General features: G+C 41.3%; 1 protein-coding gene across 1 annotated transcript in view; it reads left to right on the top strand.

Moving 5' to 3' along the window:
• LOC106824780 (myomegalin) overlaps positions 1-25,246 on the top strand; it is a 51,890-nt gene extending 26,644 nt beyond the window's left edge. Inside the window, exons 2-8 of the mRNA XM_014831275.3 lie at positions 6,814-6,964; positions 15,247-15,482; positions 17,111-17,162; positions 17,986-18,173; positions 22,032-22,268; positions 23,582-23,713; positions 25,022-25,246. Coding sequence (XP_014686761.1) covers positions 6,843-6,964; positions 15,247-15,482; positions 17,111-17,162; positions 17,986-18,173; positions 22,032-22,268; positions 23,582-23,713; positions 25,022-25,113 — 1,059 coding nt within the window. The 5' untranslated portion in view covers positions 6,814-6,842 and the 3' untranslated portion in view covers positions 25,114-25,246. The remainder of the gene's footprint in view (positions 1-6,813; positions 6,965-15,246; positions 15,483-17,110; positions 17,163-17,985; positions 18,174-22,031; positions 22,269-23,581; positions 23,714-25,021) is intronic.
• Positions 25,247-26,717: the final 1,471 nt, after the last annotated feature.

The following is a 26,717-nucleotide window of genomic DNA, read 5'->3' as shown; positions in this document are numbered from 1 at the left end:
AGTTGGAGAAAACAGCAGCACATTAAGTAATCTTGTGGGAGCCTGGGCTGGGAGTGGGAGGGTAGAAGGGTGGAGAGAGGGCAGGAAGACTTGTGGAGCCGTACAGGTATTCAGAGGTGAGGAGCCAAGATCCTGCAGTGCATTGGGAAGTGAGCTGAACACTTGATAAAGGTTTTCCCCTCAAGGCATTTGCAAATTCAGCTACATGCTGGCAAGAGGCTATGAAGGCAAGCAGGGTACAGCTGAAAGAAGAGCAGTTTTCAATGGCACTGATGCGGGGTCGGTGAGCCAAGGAGTCGAAAGAAAGATTTCTTAGACTCTTAAGATCTGGCAGTAGTGCTCTTTTATTTAGAGAATAGTGTAGCATGGGGACAGGACCCATGGGCAGTCAGAGCTTCTGTTGCTGCCGCTTCTGCTGCCCCCGCTTCTGCTGCCCCCGCTGGCATGGGGACAGGGCCCATGGGCAGGCAGAGCTGGTGCATGGGGACAGGACCCACGGGCAGTCAGAGCTCCTGCTGCTGCCCCGAGTTGTGGGTTAGGGCTAAATTTAAGGCATAGGTATATGATTCATCTCTTTACAAGACAAAAGAAAGAACATGAAAAAAAGTTAAAATGGTATCAGTGCAGGTGGGGTCTGGTCATTGGGTGATCCCATGACTTTTAGACAAGAATCAAATCGGATCAAGTAAAGGTTAGAAAGGTTAGACGCCACCACCCTAAACCAGTTACCTGAGATTGCCAGACAGCAACCAACTTAAGTTCTTGCCTTCCCCATTAAGAGTTTCTAGGGACAAGGTCATCTCCTCTTCTTCCTGGTACAGAGAGGGAGGCACCCTCTACAGATAGAGATTTACCTTACAAATGTAAATATGTCCCAACAAGGGCAAGTTCCATTCCCCAGAGCCTCCTTCCCTGTCCCAGTTTATCGAAAGCAATCAGCCCCAAACAATCCTGATGCCAAAGAGACATATCCTGGGGTGGCCAATTTCAGGTCCCTACAAGGTCAGCCCCCCTTCCTTCACAAACGCAAATGTCTCGCAGAAGGGCAAGCAAAATTCCAGTCCTCGGAGCCTGCCTCTCATCTGCAGTTTTAAAAGTAACCAACCTAAAATCCTCATCAGTACCATGGTGCAAAGGAGAGAGATATGAATTGAAGTTCAGGACCCTCTGAAGAGAAGGTGCTTCTCAGATGGTAGCCCTATAGATCTACAGCCTAGGAATGTGCGCAAACCAGATATAGACGGAGACTTCCCATGAGTGCAAACAAACTGCAAATCAGTTTAGTCATGAATGGATTGAGGTGATTTACCCCTCTAGAATCTCCCCCAAAAGGTGACTGACAAATAAAAATGGCAAGTAATAGGATATATTGGAGTATATGAGGAAGCCGTTTTGTGTAAACCTAATTTGGCCTGACCTTGTCTTTCCAAAAGGGCCTGATCGCTGCCATTGAGCATGCATTGTATATCTGCTTTAGATATTCCCTATGGCAAGAACAAAGGCCCTTGAGATAAAGGTGCAACTTCCCTCCCCCTTCCAACGTTGGCATTCCCTTAGGGATTAAGCATCTTTCCTTAGGCTAGGAACTGATTGCTGCGCTCACCTGTGACCACCCAGCTCGAGACAATAGACTTGCCTCCTACTACACCCGCCAAGATAGCAGACCCACTACCTGCTGTGTCCATCAAGTGTTGTGCCGACAGGGCAATCTTGTGACTATTGTGGGAGGGACATTTCAATCATATGTGAAACATCCTGTATGGGGGTATATAACCACTCTTTATACCTCACTTCTTTGGTGTCCTTTCTTCCTTCAGGAAGAAAGGCCCCGGGCCATGGTCTTCAGATTTTAGCTCAGATAAACTCTCCCAAATTTTCATTTATGGATTGATTATGGATTATTTTCGTCAACAGTGACATTATCTAAAATCTCCATAGTTTTTCAAACATCAGGTCCATCATTCAATCACATTTTCCAGGCATGCAAAGAAACAAGAGCAAGAGAGACAAAGCAAACAATAGAAACTGAGTGACAACATGATTGAGCTGTTGGAGTTATCAGATAGTAACACTAAAATATAGATGTTTTAGGTGTTCAAGGACACAGATGACAAGATGGAAACTTACACCAGGGACTAGAAATCTATTAAAAAATCAAATGGAAATTCTAGAACTGAAATATATAACTAATTTTAAAAAGCAATGTATGGTTTTAATAGCAGTTTGGGCCCAGTTGAGGGGGAATTAGTAATTGAAAAATGAATAAGTATAAAATATCTAGTTGAAGTATAGAGACCTAGAAGGAAAGGAACTTCAGAGAGGAGAGTAAAAAGATAGTATAGGTCATGTTATAAAGGACTAATGTACACGTATTTGAAGTATCACATTGTGGGAGATGTAAATTGGATTGAAAGCAATTTTGTAAAATGTAATGGCCAATTAAAAAATAACTGATGGGCGATCAAGCCAAATATACAAGAAATTCTATCAACTCTAAACAGGATAAAAACTAGAGAATCACATCTAAACACGTGATTATAACACTGCTGAAAATCAAAGGCAAACAGAAAAGTCATAGAAACATCCAGAAGAAGACAATTCACCTTATATTCATTATTAAAGAGCTAAAGTACTATAATTTTCAATCTACAATTTAATCCCTGATGAAATATCTTTCAAAGTGAAGGTGAAATAAAGGCCTTGCCAGATAAGCAGTATACTTTCACTAAAGGAAATGTAGAAGGTAGTTCTTCAGGCAGAAGTTAAGTGATCCCAAGAGAAACATAGAAATGAAGAAAGGAATGAAGAGCAATGGATATTAAATATGTGAGGAAACCAAATAAATATTACTGTCCAAAACAAGAGTAATGATGTCTGTGTGACACAAACATACTTTGAAATAGAATGAATGACAATAACTCAAAAGGCAGGAGGAGGGTAAATGGAATTAATATGTCCTAGCATTGTTTAGGAAGTATGAAAGTTCTAATTTATATGAGTCTTTTGTTTAGATTGTACAGAATACATAAAAGTAAACATGTGTATCAGAATAAAACCAAAAGCTAAACAATTTTTTGTGTACTTTCAGCAATTTAAAAAGTATAATTTTGTTTTTATGCTAACAGTATGTTATTATGATATAATTTACATACAGCACAATGCACATATATAAAGTATACAGTTTGACAAATCTTGAGAAATGTACGCATCTTTATAACCATCAGCCAGACCAAGTTCTATAGAACATCAACTCAGGAAGTTTCCATCATGTAAATTTCCAGTTAAACTACCTCAAAGAAACAACCACTCTTCTGATTTCTTTGGCTATGACTTAGTTTTGCCTGTTCTGCCTGGTTTGGAACTTCATATAACTGGAATCATACATGAGTAACACACAGTAACATTAGAATAGCTATGTTTTGGATATTCAAAAACATCCTTTTGCAGAGGCATCTTTTGCTGAGCATACTGTTTGGAGGAATTTATCCATGTTGTTGTGAGTATATGTCATTTGGTCTTTTGTATGCTGAGTAGTAATTCATAGTATATAAAAGCTTATCAATTCCCCTGTTGATAGACATTTGATTGTTTCCAGTTTTTGCCTAGTATGAATAACACTGCTATAATCATTTTTTAGAAATCTTTTTGGACATACACATTCATTTCTCTTGGGAAATAAATAGAGTAAGATTGCTGGGTCATAGGAGAGGTGTATGTTTAACTTTATGAAGAACTCCCAAAAAGTTTTCCAAAGCAGTTGTGGTAGTTTACAGTCCAACCAGCATCACACAAGATGTGTGATAATATTGTGATGAAGTCTACAAGAAGTCAGGGGGAGGATTAGGCAGCAATGACACCTTTCAAAACTGGTTTTTCCAGACTACCTTTCTTCATCTTATAAATCCTTGGATGTGTGGAGATGGCTGTGGACAGACCAACAAGTGACACTGCCAGCCCATCCAAGCCTGACAGCAGAGCCGTACAAACAGATAACCAGGGCATCCCACCCAAGTTTTAGGCTCATAAACCCCAGGTGGGAATCAATCAGTGGTATGCTAGAGCCAGCTGGTACCAGCTCTCAAAGCTGGTTTTTAAATTCACATGAATCAGCCATTATTAAAAATTAAAGTATATTAACTTACAATTAAATAAATTATATAAAAAATAAGGTAATACATATTCAAAACTCATCACTTCCTAATTATAACATTTTACTACTATCTGTGCTCTTGAAGTTATGTCTATTGTATTTTTTTAAATTGTGGTTAAATATACATAACATAAAATTTACCATCTTAACCATTTATAAGTGTATAGTTCAGTGGCATTAATTATGTTCACATTATTATGCTACCATCACTACCAACCATCCGCAAAACTCTTTTCATCTTGCAAAACTGAAACTCTGTACTTATTAAACAATAACTCCCCGTTCCTCCCCCTACCAGCACCTGGTAACCACCATTCTCATTTCTGTCCCTGTGAATTTGACTACTCTAGGTACCTCATATAAGTGGAATCATGCAGCATTTGCCTTGTTGTAACTGGCTTATTTCACTTAACATAATGTCTTCAAAGTTTATCCATAATGTAATGCGTTAGAATCTCCTTCCTTTTTAAAGGCTGAATTATATTCTATTTTATATATATACCACATTTTGTTTAGCCAATCCTCTGTTAATGGACATTTGGGTTGCTTCCTTCTTTTGGCTATAGCAAATAATGCTGGTGTGAACATGGGTGTACAAATATCTCTGAGTCCCTGATTTCAATTCTTTGGGGTATATACCCAGAAGTAGAATTAATAGATCATATGGTAATTCTGTTTTTATTCGGGGGGGGATCAGCCATATAGTTTTCCATAGCAGCTGCAATATTTTATATTCCCATCAACAGTGCACAAGAGTTCTAATTTCTCCATATCCTTGGCAACTCTTGCTATTTTGTATTGTTATTTTTTTTCATAGTAGCCATCCTAATGGATGTGAGGTGGTATGTCTATTGTATTTTTATGGTGGAAATACTTTATCATAGTGTGTTACTTAGCATCTTTTCCTAACTCTGTAGTCGGTGATATCTCATTGGTAGCTTAAAATGGGCCATGGTAAGATTATTTACTCCATGCAGATAGACAAATGCTACAAATCAGGATTTATTCCAGAGAACACTTGTTGTTAAACACTTACCAGCACACCACTGAAATGGAGGCTTAGGAAGTGGGAAACAAGGTCAGGTGATCCCTCCCACTCCTGTTGTGCTTGGGACTCTCTTCACAGTCTCAGCTGATGTGTCTCTTAAAACTATTGTTTGCACTTTCCATCTGTCCCCTCCATTCCATGGCCTAGATTTTACTGGGCTGTGTCAAGGGCCATTTTCAGTGGCTTTTTGGAAGCCCAGGCAACTCTATCAAGAACTGAGTGAAAGAATAAACAAATCTATTAGATTTATAAATCAGCATCACATTAAGTATCTGTTATTCATAATCAAGGAGATAAACAAAATGTTTTAAAGACTTTGACAATGTGGAAAGTAACTTGTAGAGCCAGAATGAAATTCAAAGCAGATATTGGCAGAGTATAATGTTTATAGAGATTTTTTAAAAAGCTAAGCAAAAACACATTATTTTTTGCTACAAGGAGCAAAGTTGGGTGAGGGTGGGACTTTGGAAGGTTAAAATTGACTTTTTGTTAAATGTAACCTCTACATGTTTTCCTACTGCAAGGGAAAGAAATCCAACATTGAATTGGGGTATATTACTTATTACGGGATGAAAAAGGAGGACATCATTATGCCAAATTTATAGTCATACTTAGAAAAATATACTCCAGTTTTTGGTCACTATGCTTGAAATGATATAGAGAGTCAAATCTGGAGAGTTCTCAAAAAGAATAAGAATCACTAGAATCTTTAGAAAATTCATTTAGGAAAAGCCACAAGAATTGTTTTTATTGAAACTATCCTCAAGAAACTAAAAGGTGTTCAGAAAATATTATTGTTTTGAAGTATTCTGGGCAAAAGCAAGGTTGCTTAGATTTTTCTTTAGAAATTGATTGGTTGGTAGTATCAACAAAAGGGTACACCAATATTAAAACTGGCTGGCGAGAGAGGTGGTCTCTGATAGAGGCGCCCATGGAGAAACAGGGAGCCTTGTGTTAAGTATGGCAGGTCATCAGAAAGCAGGGCTTCCTTGGGTTCTGTAGCTACCTCCGTATTCTAACTCTATGATTACAACTTGAGACCTGGCACCCTGAGTCCTTCCCATGGCACTATTGTTGAGGTCCCAGTGACTTGGGATTTGAGCTCTGGCATCTCAAGCTTTGTTTCTGCCTTCATGACTCTCAAAACTTGTGGGTGATAAAAAGGCTTTCGGATTTTTGAGGGGACACTCCCACAGAACTTTATCTCAACTGTAAGAATCAAAAATACTTATCCCTTAACCCAGTTTAAAGCCCATTTGTTTTAATTTGTTCACTTCGTTGTTTGCTTGTTTTTTTCTTCTAAAACACCTCTGAATCCTCTTCTTCCTCCTCACAGCAGCATCTCCCTCTAGTTGCTGCACCTTTTCTCCAATGCAGTGGGTCACCAGGGTCCTCATGGCTGCAGAGGAACTCTTCAGGGTAGCACATTGTAGACTTCATTCTTTACTTTCTTGTAGGTCCTGCTTTTGTGATTTTTATGCTCCTGTGGGATCCTCTTTGCTAATCCAACTTCTTTAAACCATAATTTTGTTTTGATTCCTCTAGGTGGCTGTGGAGAAAAGCCTGGCTATTGCCGAGACCGTGACACATTTCTTTTCCATCTTTCCTTTTAAAGAAAGCAGTAAGAACATTCTTCACGAGAAAATGCTTCAAATGAAGACTGGGATGAATCAGCCCTTAGACAAGAAGGGACCTACTGAGAGAGGAGTGAATGAGCAGAAGACTCAGCCTGAGAAAGCAGAATTCTCCTGTGTGTCCCATAGTGGGTAAGAGACTCTTTGTTCAGAGCCTTCCACTGTCAGAATTAAGTCATTGCTATCCTAGCAGCTTTCAGGGTCCGCATATGAGGCTCTGTACCTTAATTGTAGGGCTTTCTCTTAAGACTTTCCTGGAAATTCTTTAGAGAAAGGTCTACAGCATTTTTGTTATTAATTGCTTTATATTTTCAGAGTAATTTGGCTTTATTCTAATTAATAATGCATGTATGCACTCAATAAATGATCTCATCATGGGTGCTTGAGATTTCACGGAAAGCTTCCAGTTGTGTGAGTAGTGTCTCTTCTGCACTGATGGGAGCACATAGGAATCTCCTGTTACCTCAGATTTTTCTCTAGTGAATGCTGACTCATCCCAGTGCCTGAGGAGGTGGATTTATACAGAGGCTCTTCCATCTCCACTCCATTCTCTACTGAAGCTCATGTCCTTGGTTTCTGAAATGGCAATTCTGATAAGTTCAATTTTTAAAATAAGCTTACCAAATTGACAAGTAATGGCCTTTGGATAGATTTGTCAGTCTGTCCTTAACGGCTGTTTACCCATCACTTTCGAAGGCACTTAAATAATATGGGGTTAATCCACTATACATTTACCTGTGTGCACCAGTTACAAAATACTAAATAATCACTAACTTGCTTAGTGATTAGGGCACAGCTTTGGAGGTGATTAAAACTCTGCTTCATGCTCCACTGGGTCAGTGTCAATATGTACCGCTTAAATTTCACTGACCCAGAGAATAATGTTAGAGCTAAATTAACCTTAGAGTTAGTTAATTTCCTCATTTCAGAACTGAGAGCACTCAGGCCCAGAGATGTAGTCGCTTGATCAAATTTGCACAGTAGCCTTTGGCAAAAAATAATATTAAAATCCTGGGCTCTCAATTCACAAAGCCTATAGCCACTTTATCAAATACATTTTAAAAAAATTTATATTCTTGTGATCATCCTTTTCTAAAAATAGACTTTATTTTTAGAGCAGTTTTAAGTTCAGAGAAAAATTGAGTGGAAACTACAAAGAATTCCCATATACTCCCTGTCCCTGCACGCGCATAGCCTCCTCTCCCACTATCAGCATCCTACACCAGAGTGGTACATTTGCTGCAGTCGAAGAACTTACATTGACACATCATTATCACTCAAAGTCCATAGTTACATTAGGGTTCATTCTTGATGTTGTATATTCTATAGGTTTTGACAACAGTAAAATGGCATGTATCCACCATTATAGTGTCATATAAAACGACTATTCACTGCCCTAAAAATACTCTGTGCTCTGCCTCTTTGTTCTTTCCTCCCTTCGAATCCCTGGCAACCACTATCTTTTTACTGTCTCCATGGTTTTGCTTTTTCCAGGATGACATATAGTTGCAATCATACACTACATAGCTTTTTCAGATTGGCTGCTTTCACTTAGAAATATGCATTTAAGGTTCTTCCATGTCTTTTCATAGCTTGATTGCTCATTTCTTTTTAGCATTGAATAATATTCTGTTTTCTGGATGTACCACAGTTTATATATCCATTCACCTACTGAAGGACATCTTGTTTGCTTCCAAGTTTTGACAATATGAGTAAAACTGCTAAAAACATTGTGTGCAGATTTTTATGTGGACATATGTTTTCAACTCATTTGGATAAACAATAAGGAGTGCGATTGCTGGGTCATCTGGTAAGAGTATGTTTAGTTTTGTAAGAAACTGCAAAACTGTCTTCCAAAGTGGTTGTGGCATTTTGCATTCCCATCAGCAATGAATGAGGGTATCTTTTGCTTTATATCCTCGCCACTATTTGGTGTTGTCAGTGTTCTGGATTTTTACCATTCTAATAGATGTGTAGTGATATCTCATTATTGTTTTAATTTGCAATTCCATAATGACATATGATGTTGAGCATCTTTTCATATGCTTATTTTCCATCTGTATATCTTCTTTGGTGGCTGTTCAGGTCTTTTACCCATTATTTAATTGGGTTGTTCATTTTCTTATTGTTGAGTTTTGAGAGTTCCTTGTATATTTTGGATAACAGTCCTTTATCTATCAGATATTTTTTTGCAAATATTTTCTCCATGTCTGTGATATGTCTTATTCTCTTGACTGTGTCCTTTGCAGAGCAAAGGTTTTTAATTTTAATCAAGTCCAGATTATGAATTATTTATTTTACGGGTCATGCCTTTGGTATTGTATCTAGAGTCATCACCAAACTCAAGATCATCTAGATTTTCTGCTGTGTTATCTTCTAGGAGTTTTATTATAATTTTGTATTTTACATTTAGGTCTACAATCTATTTTGAGTTAATTTTTGAGAAGGGTGTAAGGTCTGTGTCTAGATTCATTTTTTTATGTGGATACCCAGTTGTCCAGCACCATTTGTTAAAAAGACTACTTTTTCTCCATTGTATTGCCTTTACTCCTTTGTCAAAGATCAGTTGACTGTATTTTTATGGGTCTGTTTCTGGGCTTTTTATTCTGTTCCATTGATTTATCTATTCTTTCATCAATACCACACTTTGTTGATTACTATAGCTTTATAGTAAGTCTTGAAGTCAGTAGTGTAAGTCCTCTGATTTTGTCCTTCTCCTTCAATATTGTGTTGACTATTCTGGTTCTTTTGCCTTTCCATGTAAACCTTAGAATCAGTTTGTCGATATCCACAAAATAACTTGCTGGGATTTTGATTGAGATTGCTTTGAATCTTTGGATGAAGTTGGAAAGAACTGATATCTTGACAATATTGAGTCTTCCTGTTCGTAAACATGGAATATCGCCCCATTTATTTAGTTCTTTGATTTTCTTCATCAGAGTTTAGTAGTTTTCCTCATATAGCTCTTGTACATATTTTGTTAGATTTATACCTAAATATGTCATTTTGGGGGATGCTAATGTAAATGGTACTGTCTTCAATTTCAAATTCCACTTGTTCATTGCTGGTATATAGTAAAGCAGCTGACTTTTGTGTGTTAACCTTGTATTCTGCAACCTTGCTATAATCACTTATTAGTTCCAAGAGTTCTTTTGTCTATCCTTTCAGACTTTCTACATAGACAATTTGTCATTTGCAAAGACAGTTTTATTTCTTCCTTTCCCATCTGTAAACCTTTTATTTTCTTTTCTTGCCTTATTGCATTAGTCAGGACTTCCAATATGATATTGAAAAGGAGTAGTGAGAGGGGAGATCCTTACCTAGTCTCTGATCTGAGTCAAAAAGCTTCTAGTTTCTTACCATTGAGTATGATGTTACCTGTGTGTTTTTTGAAGATATTCTTTATCAAGTAGAGAAAGTTTCCCTCTCTTCCTAGTTTGCCAAAAGTTGTTTCTTTTAATCATGAATGAGTGTTGAAGTTTGTCAAATGCTTTTTCTGCATCCATGGATATGATTATGTGATTTGTCTTCATTAGCCTGTTGATACGATGAATTATATCAATTGATTTTTAAATGTTGACACTAGGTTTGCATACCTGAAATATATCTCACTTGGTGTTTTGCATAATTCTTTTTGTACATTGTTGGATTCAACTTGCTGATATATTGCTGAAGATTTTTGCTTCTGTGTTTATGATATTGGTCTGTAGTTTTTTTCCTTAAAATGTCTTTCCTGGAAGATAGAGGGGTCTCTCTTTATTGACAGACATGGACCCAAGGTTCAGTATCCTATAATTTAACTGCTGTGTGAGAAATTAAAAGGACATAATTGAGCCCTTTCCATCAAGGCTCAAGTGCTGTTTTTTGTTGATGTCTCTTCTAGAACACCCGCTCCAGGTGCCAGTGAATGGGGTACAAAGTTTCCTTTGGGTGTACAGTCTCTGAAAGTCTCCTTGACCAACTGAATATAAGCTTTTGAATATTACATTAGTGCTTTACAGTATTGGGTCATATTAGAATTTACAAAGGCAGGATGTACATGGGATTGTATCATCAAGGGTATGAGTTGCCCAGTGATGGTTTCATAAGGTGTTAATTTATGTTTCCCAGAAGATATTGACCTTATTGTCATCAGGCCTAGTACTTTAGGCCAGAGTATTCCTGTGGTTTCCATTAATTCTGCCAATTTTAATTTTAGAATACCATTGGTATGAGGACTGAGGATGATAGGGACAATGATAGTGCCATAATGTTTGAATAACCTTGTTTAGTTGTTTTATAACCTGTCCAGTAAAGTGAGTCCTTCTATCACTTGAAATTTCATTTGTGATTCTCCACAATGGACAAACATTTTCTAATAATGTCTTTGCTACAGTGGTGGCATCAGCTTTTCAACATGGTGAAGCTTCTACCCGTCTAGAAAATAGATGTATCATTACCAGTACATATTGATAGCCCATAGAAGGAGACAGTTGAAAAAGTCAAATTGTAAATGTTCATCTGAAAATGTTCTGGTGTTGGTGGGTGAGCAGCCCCTCGAGTTACTTTACCCAGGTTATGTGATTGACAGGTTAAACATTGATCATAAGCCTGTTGTGCTAATTTAGAACAATCACCTCACTAATATTTTTTTCATAATTGGAGTTATTTTGTCAATTCCACGCTGGGTAGTCACATGAAGTGCTTACAAAAGTGATAATTTGAGGGAATCAGGAAGCACCAGGTAGCTGTTTGGGCCCTCCCAAAGTCCTCTTTTTATGTTAAATTTGCATCCTTCTTGGTGCCACTTTTGTTTTTCAGCATCAGATACATCTTTTTGTCTGTTGCACAAACTGCATTAAGTAATCTGATTTGGATCTATGGTGAACTGTAGGTTTGGGAATTCAGGAAAATGGGGCTTTACAAAAAGGTTGGGTATCCATCCCTTGGCTTTTTTATGGAGTTCATTTAAATTACAAAGTTTTGTACGTTAGGAATTTCTTGAGTAGTAACCTTAGCAGGAAAGTAAGTCATCACATTTCCTTTCTATACAGGGTCTGTCTGATCGGTGGATATGAGCCTCAGTTTTTATGGTAGCAATTTGGGAGTGTAATAATGGTGCAGAGAGGAGGTCAGCAACCTGAGGTCCATTTTTATAGGTGTACCACTTGATGTTGAAAATTTCTGTTTCCAGAGCATGCCAAAGTCGTGGACGACTCTGAAGCCATACCTGCTATTGGTGTAAATATTTGTAGTTTTTTCTTTTGCCAATTCACAGGTTCAAATGAGGGAAAACACTGCAGGTTAGGCTGAATTAAATTGAAGAATGACTCCTCTTTCTAATAATTCACGTTGAGTAGTGACAGCATCTCCGGCTTGATATCTTCCTTCAGAATTTTTGGCATAGGAGTCATCAACATAGAGTACTAAACTGAATTGGCTGAGAGGGTTTCTTGTAAATCTAATCTAGGAGTTAGATTTTGGAAGACCAATTCAACACAGTTATGAATCTCTCTTTCATCAGGTAAGGGTGGGGAGGGTAGCAGGGTTTAAAGAGTTGAGGTGAAGAATGCTCAGATTAGGAGACAGGAGTAGTCTTATAAGAGGTTAGCCTACTAGCTGAGAAATAGTGTATATGCTCAGTGTTCAGCAAATTTTCCATAGCATGAGGAACCTGTAAATTTAATTCTTTTCCCTGAACAAGTTTCAAGGAGGATATTACAATTTTAGTGGCTGCAGCTACTACCTTTAAACAATTTAGGTATGCCCTGGTGACTGGATCCAATTGAAAGCTATAATAGGCTTGATTACACTCCCAAAACCTGAGTATTACATTCCTGAACAAATAATGTAAAAGGTTTAGTATAGTCAGGGAGTCCTAATGCAGGAGGATTTTGTAAAGCCCGTTTAATTTTGGTAAAGTCTTCCATATATTTAGTTTCCCAAAGAGGAGGTTCTTGAGTCTTATCTTTAGTCAGTTCATAGGGTGGAGAAGCTGATAAGAAAAAATTAGGGACCCAGGGTCAGCAATATCATGCAAGTCTGAGGAAGCCTCTAAGTTGTGTCTTAGTTGTAGGTTGGGGTAATTTGGGGTGGTACTAATTGTTTCTGGGGACAGAAAGATTCTTTTTGCAGGTAAACTGTGACATAGGTAATGTACTTTTTCTTGTGAAAACTGAAGTTTATCTTGAGAGGCCTAATGGATATTTTGAATCAAACTTTGCGTTCTCTCTAGATGAGGACAGTGAAGTAAATCATCTAAATATTGAATCAAAGTAGAATTTCTGGGATATTGCAGTGTGCTTAAATCCTGATGCATCTGAAGCAACAGTAATAATAACACTTTTCTGTACTTATATTACATTTGAGAAAGGCTTTTATACTTAATATAAATATTTATTGAATGTATCATTTTCTAGATAGTATGTTAGGCACCTGGACTCAATATGATCTGATCTTTTCCGTGGACGAACTCAAACTGGTAGAGAAGGAAAGTATATGAATAGACAGCTGCAACAGAATGGTCTAACTTCTGGGTGTTTTGGAAGCCCAGATGAAAAGAGTGTAGGGCAAGGCCATTTCTTCTTAAGAAGGAGTCACTCATTGAGATCAATTTCTGGGGACATTCCCATTTCATGGAGCTCCCCACAAGTGAATCCAGGGGCCTTCTTAGGGGAAAGGGTTTTCTGTGTCAATGGAGAATGCATAGGGGGCAGCCCAGTGGCGCAGCGGTTAAGTTCCCACGTTCTGCCCCGGCAGCCCGGGGTTCGCCGGTTCAGATCCTGGGTGTGGACATGGCACCACTTGTCAAGCCATGCTGCGGTAGGCATCCCACATATAAAGCAGAGGAAGATGGGCATGGATGTTAGCTCAGGACCAGTCTTCCTCAACAAAAAGAGGAGGATTGGCAGCAGATGTTAGCTCAGGGCTAATCTTCCTCAAAAGAAAAAAAAGAAAATGCATAGGATCCCTGAGAAGACAGAGGACAGGACACAGGAGAGGAACACAGTGAGAGATGAGTAGAGGTTTGTAAGCCCTTCTCTTTTCCATTATTGAAGAAATGTTTACTGAGAGCCTCCTCTGTGTTTGGCTGTGTACATAAGAAGAATAAAACATTCCCAGCTCTGAAAGAGCTCTTAGTCAAGTTACCAGTAGCTGTCTAATGACATGAGAAATGTTGGACAGAAATGTGAATAAAGCACAAGGTGGTTTAAAATGTTCATAAGGGATTTTATACTACCTGAGAGATGGCCTGCCCGCATCCCCATTCTGGCTCCTTCCTACGCCTGGATTACCTGTTCCAGACAGATGACTCTGGGTCTCAGGCAAATTTCAGCTTTTCAGAAAACAACTGACACCTGTGCCCCCTGCTGGCACAATACCGACAACACTGCCATGGTCTCCAAGAGAAACTGGTGGAAGCAGGAGCCATTGCTCAGGTACACTTGCAGAAACACAGAGGATGTCGAGTTGGTCTTATAAGTTCACCATTATCAAAGTAACGAATGATAATCTGTCTTCTTTCTGATAAATTAAAAGCTTTACAGGCTTTGCTATACTCATCCCAACATTTAAAATAAATTTCAATCATGACCACATTTCTAAAAAGGGAAAGTACGTATTTTACTTTTATTTGGTAGATGAAGAAACTGAGGCACAAAGTAATAAAGTGACTTCTCAAGTTTGCAATGGGAGGGTAGAGTGCACTGGGGCTAAAATCCAGGCCAGCTGATTCCTGCTACATAGGCCTAACTGCTTTGCCTCTCTCCTTCTTCCTACAAGATGAACTAAAACCTTCTCTTCCACTGTTCTCTATAACAAATGGTAGTTATGTTGGCTAGGATATCATGGGATTCTAAATTAGTTCAGATTTTTCAGATCATTCTTTTGAGCCCCTATAGGCAAACACTGTGCTGGTTAGTTACACTAGAGGATACAGAAGTAATAGTATACAGTGGTTAAATTAAAGGAGCTTGAAGATGATTTGCCAAGTGAGCCTTGGCTATCTATAGAAAAGAGATGGATAGGTCCATCCTTGTGAGAGAAAAATCCTGTTGCCTAGAACAAGTGGTCTCTTCTCTCACATGATGATTTCTCTTTCAACTTTCCAATTAACAGCTGGTTTTGTTTACTGTATTGAAATGGATTATAAGCTTAAGAGAGGGACCATGAGCAGATTTTAAAGCAGCACTAGAGAAGAAAGCCTGGTTCTGTTTTCAGAATTATGGGTTAGGGGGAAAGACAGTCTTCGAAGCGATCTTCCACACAGAGGAAGGCTTTTTCCTCCTTCATTCCCTTTACCACATTCAGGTCATTAAACACATGCTAGAACACAGTGTGGGGGCTCTTTGGTGAAATCCTCAAAGTACCTTCTGCTGAAGCACTATAGCTACCAGTCCTGCCTTTCCACCCTTACTGTTTCTTCCCCACTTTAGGAGATATTATTCCTTGATCCAGGATCAGGCTCGAGAGTTGACCCATCTGCGGGAGCAGATGAAGATTGGGAGAGCTGTCTCTTCCGGTCTCATCCAGCATGTCAAGAACACAGTGAAGACCTTTGAGGAGCTCCTCAGCAGCAATAAAATTGACCACTACATGGAGCAGCACTTCCGTGAGCAGCTGGCCAAGGGAAGCCAGCTGGCAGAGAGCCTCGCCAGCAAATTCAGCGTGGGTAAGCTGGCCCCAGGGCTCAGGAAGACCTTCAGTCCCTCCCAAGAACCTAGGCTCACACAAGCCCACAGCTAGTCATAAGTGACTTTTCAATCTGGTGTCCTTCTTTGTAATCACCATCTTGGGGCCATGGCAGAGACAGGACTGGAAGATGAGGAGCAACAAGGAGAAGCACACAGGGTTGGGGATGCGTGATGATCATCAGCTCCTCCATCTCTCATGGAATATGGCTGCTTGGGTAGGAAGCATCGCTGGGGGCGACAGCATTTATCTGAAACTAATTGGCAGAAAGAGAAGTGGAATAGGGGCAGCTGGTTGTTGTGAAAAGAGCTCTAAACTAGGAATCCGAAGACTTTTACTCTAGCCTGTATGTGTTCATTACTAGCTCTGGACAGGTTCACATTTCTTTTGATTTCTGTTTCCTCACTTAAAAATGTAGGTCAAATAAAACCAACCCCTGAAGGTTGCATGATTGTTCTAACGATCAGATAAGTAATATTAATCAGTGCACTTCAAAAAAATGAGAAAAGTGGTGACTGGCTCCGTGACCTGTCATTAAGTTTGGCACACTCCGCTTTGGCAGCTATGGTTCGTGGGTTGCGTTCCTGGGTGCTGACCTACACCACTCATCTGCCATGCTCTGGTGGTGACCCACATACAAAATAGAGGAAGATTGGCACAGATGTTAGCTCAGAGTGAATCTTCCTCAAGCAAAAAGAGGAATATTGCCAACAGATGTTAGCTCAGGGCAAATCTTCCTCTGAAAAAAAGAAAAAGGATAAAAGAATCATGCTGATTTAAGCAGGGTTTAGGCACTATCCTTACTAGTACCTAATGGTGGGAACATTAGTTATTTCAGGAGCCTTTTACAGAGAACATTCCTAGAGCACCTCAGGGGACACAGTAAGAGCAAGCTTAAGGCCACTGTGCAGGCTCCTGATGGAAGATGAAAAGGTGGGACAGGGATGTCTGTCACATCTACAGAGACAAGAGTAGGTTCTGCATAAAAGTTGTGATGGGACACACAGATGTAGGACTGGGGACCAGCCTCGTGGAGAGACTTGGAGACTGTGGCTAGAGTGGTCCAGAGGGCAGCTGGAGAAGTGTCCCGTGATCTGCGGAAAAAGACATTTTTAGCTTTTTTACTCCAACTCAGGGCAGAGCAAGTAGGGATGATCTTCATGGTGGCTCAGGAAAGCCTGCCAGGCAAGTTCTCTAAAGACTCAACCCCAGGTCTCTTGAGAAAATTCAGAGTATCCTGGACTTGAGCATCAAGTGTTCATGTCTCTGATCCCAGAGAGAACTCAATGTTTGCTTGTAATTTGGGAAATGAGACCTGCTTAAATTTTGACTGGTCCTTTTTTTTTGGAGCAAAATTAACCCTGAGCCAATATCTGCTGCCAATCCTCCTCTTTTTGCTGAGGAAGACTGGTCCTTAGCTAACATTCATGCCCGTCTTCCTCTACTTTGTAAGTGGGACACCTGCCACCACATGGCTTGATAAGCATTGTGCATTTCCAGGCCCAGGATCCAACCGGCGAACCTGGCTGCTGAAGTGGGCACCCAAACTCAACTGCTGTGCCACTGGACTGGCCCCATGACTAGCCCTTTTTTGAATTTGGTTTTCAGATGACTGTATAAGTAAGAAGAATCAATCAGGACAGACGCTGCGGACCCTCAGGTAACCTCAACTTTTCAGAAAAATATAATCTGGTGAAGGATCCAGAAGCAAGGGCCAGAAGATCAAAGGAACAGGAGTTCTCACACCCCATAAAAAAAAAAATGATTGTACCATCAAACCATTATATATCCTTAGTGAAAAAGTGGTCTTGTTTCCTATTTTTTTTTAATTTGTTATTCTTTTGGTTCCCATTCTTATATTAACTCGTGAGTTTAGTAATACAGAGCTGCTCTAACCTAAATATCTGGCTTTAGGAGTCTCCTGTGCCCTCAGAGATCACTTTGATTTCCTCTAGATCTTTAATGATCAGAGTGAGATTGTATCTGGTTTCCTCAAGGATGACCCAAGAGGTGCTGGCAGATGTTAAATAGCTACAAATTTTCCTTGCAAAAATAAAATATTTATACTGTATGACTATACTTAGGGAAGGAGGTCCAGAAACTACAAGACACCTGGGAGCCTACATTGCCTCAGGAAGAAGTTTTAAATGGGCCACTGCAAATACTATTTAATAGATTATGTTCAGAGAGCATGTTGAACTCTTATGGGCCTCTGGGTATCTTATGAAGGAGCCGTGAGCGTTATTTAAAGGGCCCAATGGGTCTTGTTTGTTCCTCAGGATGTTTGTGGCCAAGGCACTGGACAACTGTTGTTCTCCCTTGCCACCGACTCTGTACCCACTAACAGAAATGAATTGTTTGGCTTCTTCTCTGAAGGAATGCTCTCCTTGACTTCTGAGGCCTCTCTTGTGAGCTCCTGGATCAATACAGCTGTGGCATTTAGGTGACCTTTATTTTTCCTTCTGTCTTTCTTACCCCACCAGTATCTTAAGAGAGATGCATAAGATGGGTAAAGTGACGAAAGTCCAAGAGACCAAGCAGGATGCCCAGCCTCAGACTCGGTCCCAGATCCGCTCCAGCAGCCTCGCTGAGACGGCCGTCCATGGCTCCAGCAGCAGTACCTCCGCTCTGCTTGCTAAGCAGGAAGTGCGCCCTGAGGTGGATGTGGCCAGTGAGTACCCAGATAGCCTATAGTTTCTAGGTGCTTGCTCTTCTGTCTAGATCAAGAGGAGGCATCTTTGCAGCTGGATCCTGCAGATCCACTGTGATGTACTTGGTTAAGCACAGGTCTAGGACTCTGTGCCAAGCACAGGTCCCAAAGGTGTCTGTCAGGTAGCTTTTCTCCATTCCTAGTCCCACACACCATCAGCCACCAGACCATGGTGTTGGACTTGAGAGGAGGAAGTCATGCGTTAGGAAGGGGAGGGAGCAAATGCCCGCTTATCACTGCAACACAACCCTGTCATCTTTCAGACCATGGACATGAGCTTCACTAACATTGGGCCTCTGATCTTGTAATCTTTGGGGTAAACAGCCACGGTTCCAATTTCCTATTCACCACTAAATATTATTTATCATTTGGGGATTTATAGATCCCATCCATCATTCTAATAATTTGGCTGTAATATCCTCTAAACCATCAGTAATTGGGACATGTCTCAGTTCAGGCTGAATCCATCACCAGCATGCCCGTCCCCAGAATTCCCCAAGAAGGGCCCTTGGGTAGCCTTGATGGAGATAGTAGGAGGAGAGTAAGTTTGAAATGAAACTCTCATTTTCTCTTGCTCGGCTTTCTCTTTAATTTCCCTCCTGAGAAAAGCATTTGAATTTCTAGGTAACTGTATGAGTCAAATCCTGGTGTGGACAACACCAAGAAACTATCCTTAGTCTCTGGCTATAGCTGAATTTTTTTTTCTGAATTGACTATTTTAGGCAATGAATGAGCCATTGGAGCAAAGCAGCATAATGTTTCCTCCAGGATTATAGTAGCCAAGGAACAACAGGAAATTCACTCTTATTGAGTACATGTTATGCTCACATTATTGGCTACTATACATATGTTGCTTCATTTAATCAACACAGCAATCCTCTCAAATAGGTGGTGGTGTCCCGATTTTACCCGAGGACACCGAGGCTCAGCAAAGTCAGGGAACTTACTGAAGACAGCCCAGCTTAGGGTAACATTCACTGCCAGCCTGCCTGACTCTAAAGCTTAGAGTGTCCACCACACTGCAGCCTGAGTAGTCAGGGACCAAGCAGGGGAGTCACCCCTTTGCATACCTTTCTTGCTAGGCTTCTGGAACCAGTGTTTTCCCCATTCCACTCTTTCTGCCTCTACGCCCAGCCCAAAGGAGTAGCCTCTGCAAATAAGACAAGACCCTACACACGCTGCATTTCCACCTAAGAATTTATAAATGGATGAGCTGCCCTTGATACATCCATGACCTCTTCCAAGGGGCCAGTGGGAGTTTTATGTACATCCTTGCTCTCAGTTGCCCAGAGGCACTTGGTTCCACCTCAGCGCTGCCCTGAGAGACAGCAGGAGAAGGGCAAAGACACCTTCTCCTCACCTGTACTTCCTGCCTTCACTTGTAGGAATGGCCACACTTGAGACGTGGCTTCTGCAGTGACACTCCCAGAAAGAATCAGCCTTATTTTTGGCCACCTCTGTTTTTTCTGAAGGCGGCTGAGCCCTTCTTTTTCCCATCTAAAATCATTATCCTCTCAGGGGGCAATGACTTATCACTGCTCCTTCTTTGCTTTATAGGCCAAAGTTTCTAGGGCAGTTAACAAATAGTGTGGCTGGTGTGGCAGCTTCACTGTGGGGCTACATTCCCCTCACAGGAGGCTGTTCTCTGTTGCTTCCCATGTGCGGTGTAGGGCATGTTTCCTGTGTTGTGTAGGGGGAGACTGGGACATGAAAATGATGATCACTGTTACTGACAAACTTGGAACCTCCTATGGCCTTGGTTGAGACTAAGCTGATTTTCTGGGACGTGGATAAAGGAGGCTTGAAAGGGGAATCACATTTTGACTGAGTTCCTACTTTGTCAGCTGTTATACTAAAGGCTTAATATAATTTGTCTTTTTATTTCACAGTGATGCTAATTGCATCTGATATTATGTAAACTGGGGAAGGAGAGACCTACTGGGTAGTGATTTAAGCGTACAATTCCTTTTTTTTTTTTTAAAGATTGGCACCTGAGCTAACAACTGTTGCCAATCCTTTTTTTTTTTTCTGCTTTTTCTTCCCAAATCCCCCCAGTATATAGTTGTATATTTTAGTTGTGGGTCCTTCTAGTTGTGGCATGTGGGATGCCGCCTCAGCATGGCCTGATGAGCAGTGCCATGTCCACGCCCAGGATCTGAACCAGCGAAACCCTGGGCCGCCAAAACAGAGCACGCAAACTTAATCACTTGGCCACGGGGTCGGCCCCCTAAGTGTACAATTCCCCAGAGGAACTTGGCTTGGTTGAAGGGAAACAAGGACCTTACTTTTATCTGCTCAGGGGAGAAACTTGTCTACTCTGTGGCCCTTGATAATAATCCCTGAAACGGAGCAGACTCTTAAACTTTTCTTTGAATTATGGCCCTGCCACCCAGCGGGGTTTTTCTCTCAAAGGGAGACAGCAAAAGACACAGCCGTGTTCTCAGAGCATCATTGAGCTACAAGATAGCATGTAATTTTTTGGTTCTGTAATTCCCCATGCAGAAATTCCCGAGTCATTCTTTGTACTGGAGCCAGACAATCTGAGCTATACATATTTATTACTTTTACAGTCTTGTGAGACATTCTGTGTTTGATCCAAATCATGTTTTCCCTCCTCAGAGACTCCCTCAGCCTCGGTAGGCATGCAGAGTGAGCTCAGGCAGGAGCAGGAGCCACCAGAAGTGAGCCACCCTGTCTAGGTTCTCTGCACGTTGGCCAGAAGTGGAGGCCATTTTCGCTTCCTCTTCCAACAACCCCAATGTAGAACAATCTCTTGAAGCATTAGCTGCTATGTTACTAGCAAGGGCATAGACCGTTCAGGCTTTAGCACAACACCTGACTTAAAGTACGAACTCAATCAAAATGAGATTCCCCTCCCCTTTTAAACCTCCTTTATTCCCACCCCAAAAAATCAGCTTCCTTTCAACCAAGGCCATAGGGGGTTCCAAGGCTGTCGATAATAGTGATAATTAACAGATGAGTAGATCACCTGTTCACATACCAGCAAAGTGCTTCAGTTCCTTACTCTCGTGACTTCCAAGATTGGCAATGAGTCCTGCTATTGGAGGAGACATTTGTGAAGTACCTCCCTGGGATCATTACAGCATTGGGAATGATAGAGGGAGCTAGGATGAGGGGCCCTGTGCTTTTCCTGTGTGTACACTGTGACCCTCAGATACTACATTTAACCACAACTTCTTAATGTCACAGGCCAGGGAATGCCAGTAAACTTGGGGAGAAATTTATAGTACTGGGGAAATGAGTTTTAATCTAAATGATATTCAACAATAGGCTTAGAGTTGCTGACATCTGCCTTAGTCTTCATCCCATGGATTACATTATTAGTTTTCTAAGGCTTCTATAACAAATTATCACAAACTGTGTGTTTTAAAACAACAGAAATTTATTCTCCCACAGTTCTAGCAGCTAGACGTCTGAAAGCAAGGTGTCAGCAGGGCCATGGTCTCTTTCCCTTGCCTCTTCCTAGCTTCTTGGGGTTGCTAGGAGCATTCCTTGGCTTGTAGATGCATCACTCCAGTCTCTGCCTCTGTTGTCACATGGTCTTCTCCCCTGTGTGTTTCTTTATCTCTGTGTCTCCTCTCCTCTTCTTATAAGGGCATCAATCATATTGGATTTAGGCCTACCTTAGTCCAATATCATCTCATCTTAACTAATTACATCTGCAGAGACCCTATTTTCAAATAAGGTCACGTTCTGAAGCTCCACAGGAGGACACTATTCAGCCCAGTATAATTATCTTTAAAACACTTCATTTCTGACTTCCTCAATTGTTTCTCATTCACGTTCCTTTCTGGACAGATGTCAGCCCAGCCACTCCTGCTGATTCAGCTTCATTGCCCAGCAACCATTCAGAAGCCAGATGTGCCCAGCCCTTCTATCCTCCTCTGAGTGGCACCACACAGCCGAGCAGGACACCAGACTGTGGGCACCATGGTAGCAGCAGCTCATGGGACGAGATGAGGCCTCAGAAAATGAATGCATCAGGGAACCTATCCTCCTTCTCTTCTTTGTACCGGCCCAACTCCAAGCCCTCTGGTAAAACACAATGGAGCAGTTGGTGAAATAGAGCCCACTGACAGGAATGGCACATTCTTTTCCCGGCCAGAGGATTTTTCATTCCTCTGTTAGATCCTGGCTCACAGAAGTGGGTGAGGAGATGAAGGGGCAGTATCTCATATATCAGCCAGAGAAGGAGATTCCAGCTCAGTGCTGGTCCTTTCTAAGTGTCTCTCCCATCCTCCTACCTAGGGACTCACTCTGGGAAGGAGAATAAAGGAAGTCAGGGACATTTAGAAGCACCCTACAGGGAGCGTAAGTTGCCTCACATTCATGTGCTCCCTTTTCTCTGTGCTACGACCTTCTTATGCGTAGATTTAGACTGTTGTAGAATTCCAAGCTCAGACTTCATGGGAAGGTCTTCCTTAGGTCAAGAGCTATTTCAAGATAGAAGACTATTCCTACACACACACACATACACACACACACACACACACCATTTGTATACAACTCTAAGCCAATCCTGCCTCTCAAACTTTGCTATTGGGTGCGGAGCCAGGCATCCTGGCACCCAGTGGCTAGGGATGCAGTCATGTAGAGGAATGGCTTGAAGCAGCTCAGTTTCTAGGGCCCAGATAGTGTAACAATAAGACATTTGAAATTCTCAGAGAAAAACCTAGCAGGGTGTCCTGGTGGATGAAGCCTATTCTTGGTCCCTTTCAACTTCCTTTTGCACATCTTTTTTTTCCTTGGAGATGTTCTCTTCTCTCCTATTCCTCCTTCAGATCCTGACACCTCCCCAGGCTCTTCCTTGTCACTCTTCACCAAAAGTAGTTAAAGGAAAACATTCAGTTTCACTCATTATTCACAGCCTGATCTAATTTCATATGCATTTACCTTAGCCTTTCTGTTAGTGGATGGATGTTAAAGGTTGTTCAGCCATAGATCGTCAGGTAGGAGAGGCGTGAGGTAGAGAAGGAGGGCCTCTGGATTGCTACCAAAGGAGACAGACAAACTTTCTCACTGTTACTCCAGTCCTACCTAGAGGCCTTTAGCAGTTTCTCACTGTTGCTCTTCAGCCCAGTGTCCATCTCTGCCAGATGTACTTGGCCTCTATCTGAGAGGAAGCCCTGTGGAGTTTCCTTGTTGAAGGCAGTCTTGTAATTGAAAGCCCAGGAGCTCTTAAAGTTGCCTGGTGCTTCCTGGGTGCCCAGGTAAGAGGAGGAAGTTGACAGAAGTATAGAGGTGGGCAGGGATCTAGCAGAGAGGCCCTGGGCAGGCCCCACACCTGCCTATGAGTGATCAGCCTTCCCCATCTCCCACCTCTCTCATGTCTTGGTGGAACGCAACAGGGGCCGACCTGCTGGAGAAGAATCTTGTTGAGATCCACAACCTGCGCCAGCGCCTGGAGGAGTCTGTCTGCATCAATGACCGCCTGCGGGAGAGGCTAGAACATGTGCTCAGCAATGCTGACCAAGGAAAAAGTAGGAAAGGCCAAAACCTCATGGTTCTGTCCACATCTGGACAGTCTCAAAAAGGCACATAGTTTCACAGCTATAAAGCACATTGATGTTAACTACTCCACGCTTCCTCACAATCATCCCAGATGGGGAAGCAGGGCAGGCACTAATTTTCCCACTTTATAAATGAAGACACTGAGTGACTTGCTCCAGGCAGGGCTAGGTCTCATTCTCAGGGCTGTCTGACATGTTGCCTATTCTTGTAACTCTCTATACTACCTGGTGCTGCCCCTGGGCTTGTGGCCTGACTGGCAAGTGATAGAACCAGGACTTCCATGGTGCCCATTTCAGCAGAGAGAGGACCACATCCTGCCTGCATGCCACTACTACATGCCCTGGATACCACCTGCCATGTCCTCTATGTGAATGGCCCATATTCCCACACTTTTCACCTGGATGCTCTGACTTGGAGACCAGCACTTCCACATCCCTTCACCCTTGTCAAGCTCAGAAGAATGGCAACCAGGGCCCCACAACATCACAGCAGCAGCCAATTAGTGGGAAGGACCCTGTTCCACAACTGCAGCCATTGCACATGAGTGTGTGGCCCATCGTGGTGTGACTCAGCTACATCATACTGTGGTCCTAGTGCAGGAGACCCCCAGGTTTTCTGCTTGGCTGGGGCTGAAACTTTGGTGGATGCAGGAAAGTATATCTTTGAAAGCATCTGTTACCCAAAGGTGTGACTTGTCTAGGTTGTTTTTATTTCCTGTGACAGTATCCACCTCTGGCTTCTGTGAGAATGAGAGACCATACCTAAGCTCTACAACAAGAGAAGGGCCTTCAGGGAAGCAAACTTGAATTTCAGTCTCACAGAGGGCAAAACCCAAACTTGATCACTGCCATATCCCTCCTTTTCACAGCAATACCCAGTTGCAGAAGCAAAAAGAAGAGAGTGGAGAGTACAAAATTTCCCAAACCCAGATGGCCCAAAATTATAATGGTTATTCTCAATCTAGATAAGGCTGTTTCTTAAGAGGTTCCACCTACACATCCCTAGACTCTAAGAGTAAATCGCTCTAAGCTCTGGAGTAAATAGCTCTGGAAAATCCACATTTCCTGTATAAGTCCCTCGCCCCATTTTTACAGATAGCCAGAGAGTCACTGGCTATAACTGGATACTAGCTGGGTGTCTTTCTCCATGCCTTTCCTACTTCCAGCTGAGTGTGAATAAGGAAGAGAGGGAATGTCAGTTTCTATTTGGAGCAATCAGTGAAGAGAGTTCCCTAAGTCCCTCCAGACTTCATTGCAGCTTTTTCTTTCCCTCCCTAGGCACTGTGCAGTCAGCTCCGGATGTCTCCCTTGCAACTCCTCATTCATACACTCAGAGTCACTCTTCTGGCTCTGGTCAGAACATCTTGTGACATGATGCCTGGAGAGTCAAGAGGAATGTTCTCCAGAACTTTTCCAGCCCTATTCAACAGCATTCTTGGGTATAAACTTGGAGGCATCAGACATTACCTTTAATTAAGTGGATCAATTTAATAAATTACTATTTAAAAATTATTGTTTACATATATTTATTGAACGCCTATAAAGAGTAAAATTTGTGCAAGAAAGAATAAAACCCAGAATGACCTGAAATTCGTAGAAAAGGTTAAAGGAAAAATGAGTTTTCTCTATTAGCTACCGAAGACTAGACTAGAAAGACCACCACTGGTGGAAGATTAGAGGTATTGAGAGTGGGGCAGTGGTAATCCTTGACCCCCATTACATGCTTGGAAAGAAAAGAAAAACTATCATGTGCGAAAAGATAGTAGGATAAAATCTGAATGTTTTAAGTGAAGACCATTTGCCAGATCCAGGTGAACTCCATCCAAGAGAATGACAGAATCTGCTTCTCAAATTCGTGCAGATCACAGAGTTGCCTCAAGCCTGGAAAACAGCAACTGTCAAATTTTCAAAATGATTAAAATAACATATTTTCATACCTATAGAAGAATACATTTTATTTTGATCTTTTGCTAATAAGAATGGGTTGGTATTAGATGTTATGTGAGCACATAGACAAGATGGGAACTGATAACCAGAATGGGTTCACCAAGAGCAAGTTAAGCCACATTAACAAATTAGCAGGTCAGAGGAATTGCCCAGAGAGCTGAGCCAAGGATAAAAATTAGTCCTATGTGACCTGCATTGGTCATGCCATAACTTGGTTTTAAGAGAACTTCTGGATGCTGTGAGGAGGAAGACAAATCCTCTACCCTCTCTAGGTCCTTCTGGCTGGCGTAAGAATTAAAATGACATGAGACAGAGTAACAGGAGAAAAATCAAACAAAGCTTTATAAAATGTATACATGGGAGAAACCCAGGAAAACTGGACAACTCACCAGAATGGCCAAAGCTGCCACCGTAAATATCATCTTCAGCTAGACAAAGGAGGATGTTGGGAGTAGTGGTTTGGGGCTTCAAAAGGGAAAAAAAGCAATTCACATAGAAATGGAAAAGCAAATGGGCCAACTATAGACATTGTGACCTGAGAGACACATTTTACGTTGCATTACAGTTATCTTATGGTATTAGTTCCTTCCTGGAACAGGCCCTTCTATTTTAAGTTATTTCAGACAATTGTGGGGGAGGTCAATGTTTCTTTCAGAGTCTTTTGTTCTTAAAAATAATCAAGCCAAAGAGGCACATTTTGGGGGGGGGGGCTAATTCTGATCCCCAAAAATGCCAACTTTTTTCCTAAGAGACATACTAGAGTTTTCAGAGGATAAAGAAGGAATATTTTATGAAAAAAAGTTACCTGAGAAGAAAAGACTATATATTAATACAATATCACCAAATATTGGAATGGCTGACATGTGGAATTGAAATTAAACTTTGTATATGGATTGAGAGGGCAGATTGAACACCAATGGGTGAAAGTGACATGAAGGCCTAAGTGGACTTAATGAAGAGAGCGATTTCTACCAACTGGAACTGTCCAATGACAAAAGTAGCATGCCTCATTTTGGAAAGGGCTGTC

This window comes from Equus asinus, chromosome 25, assembly GCF_041296235.1.
Source record: "Equus asinus isolate D_3611 breed Donkey chromosome 25, EquAss-T2T_v2, whole genome shotgun sequence".
NCBI lineage: Eukaryota > Metazoa > Chordata > Mammalia > Perissodactyla > Equidae > Equus > Equus asinus.
This window is presented reverse-complemented; position numbering and strand designations above follow the sequence as displayed.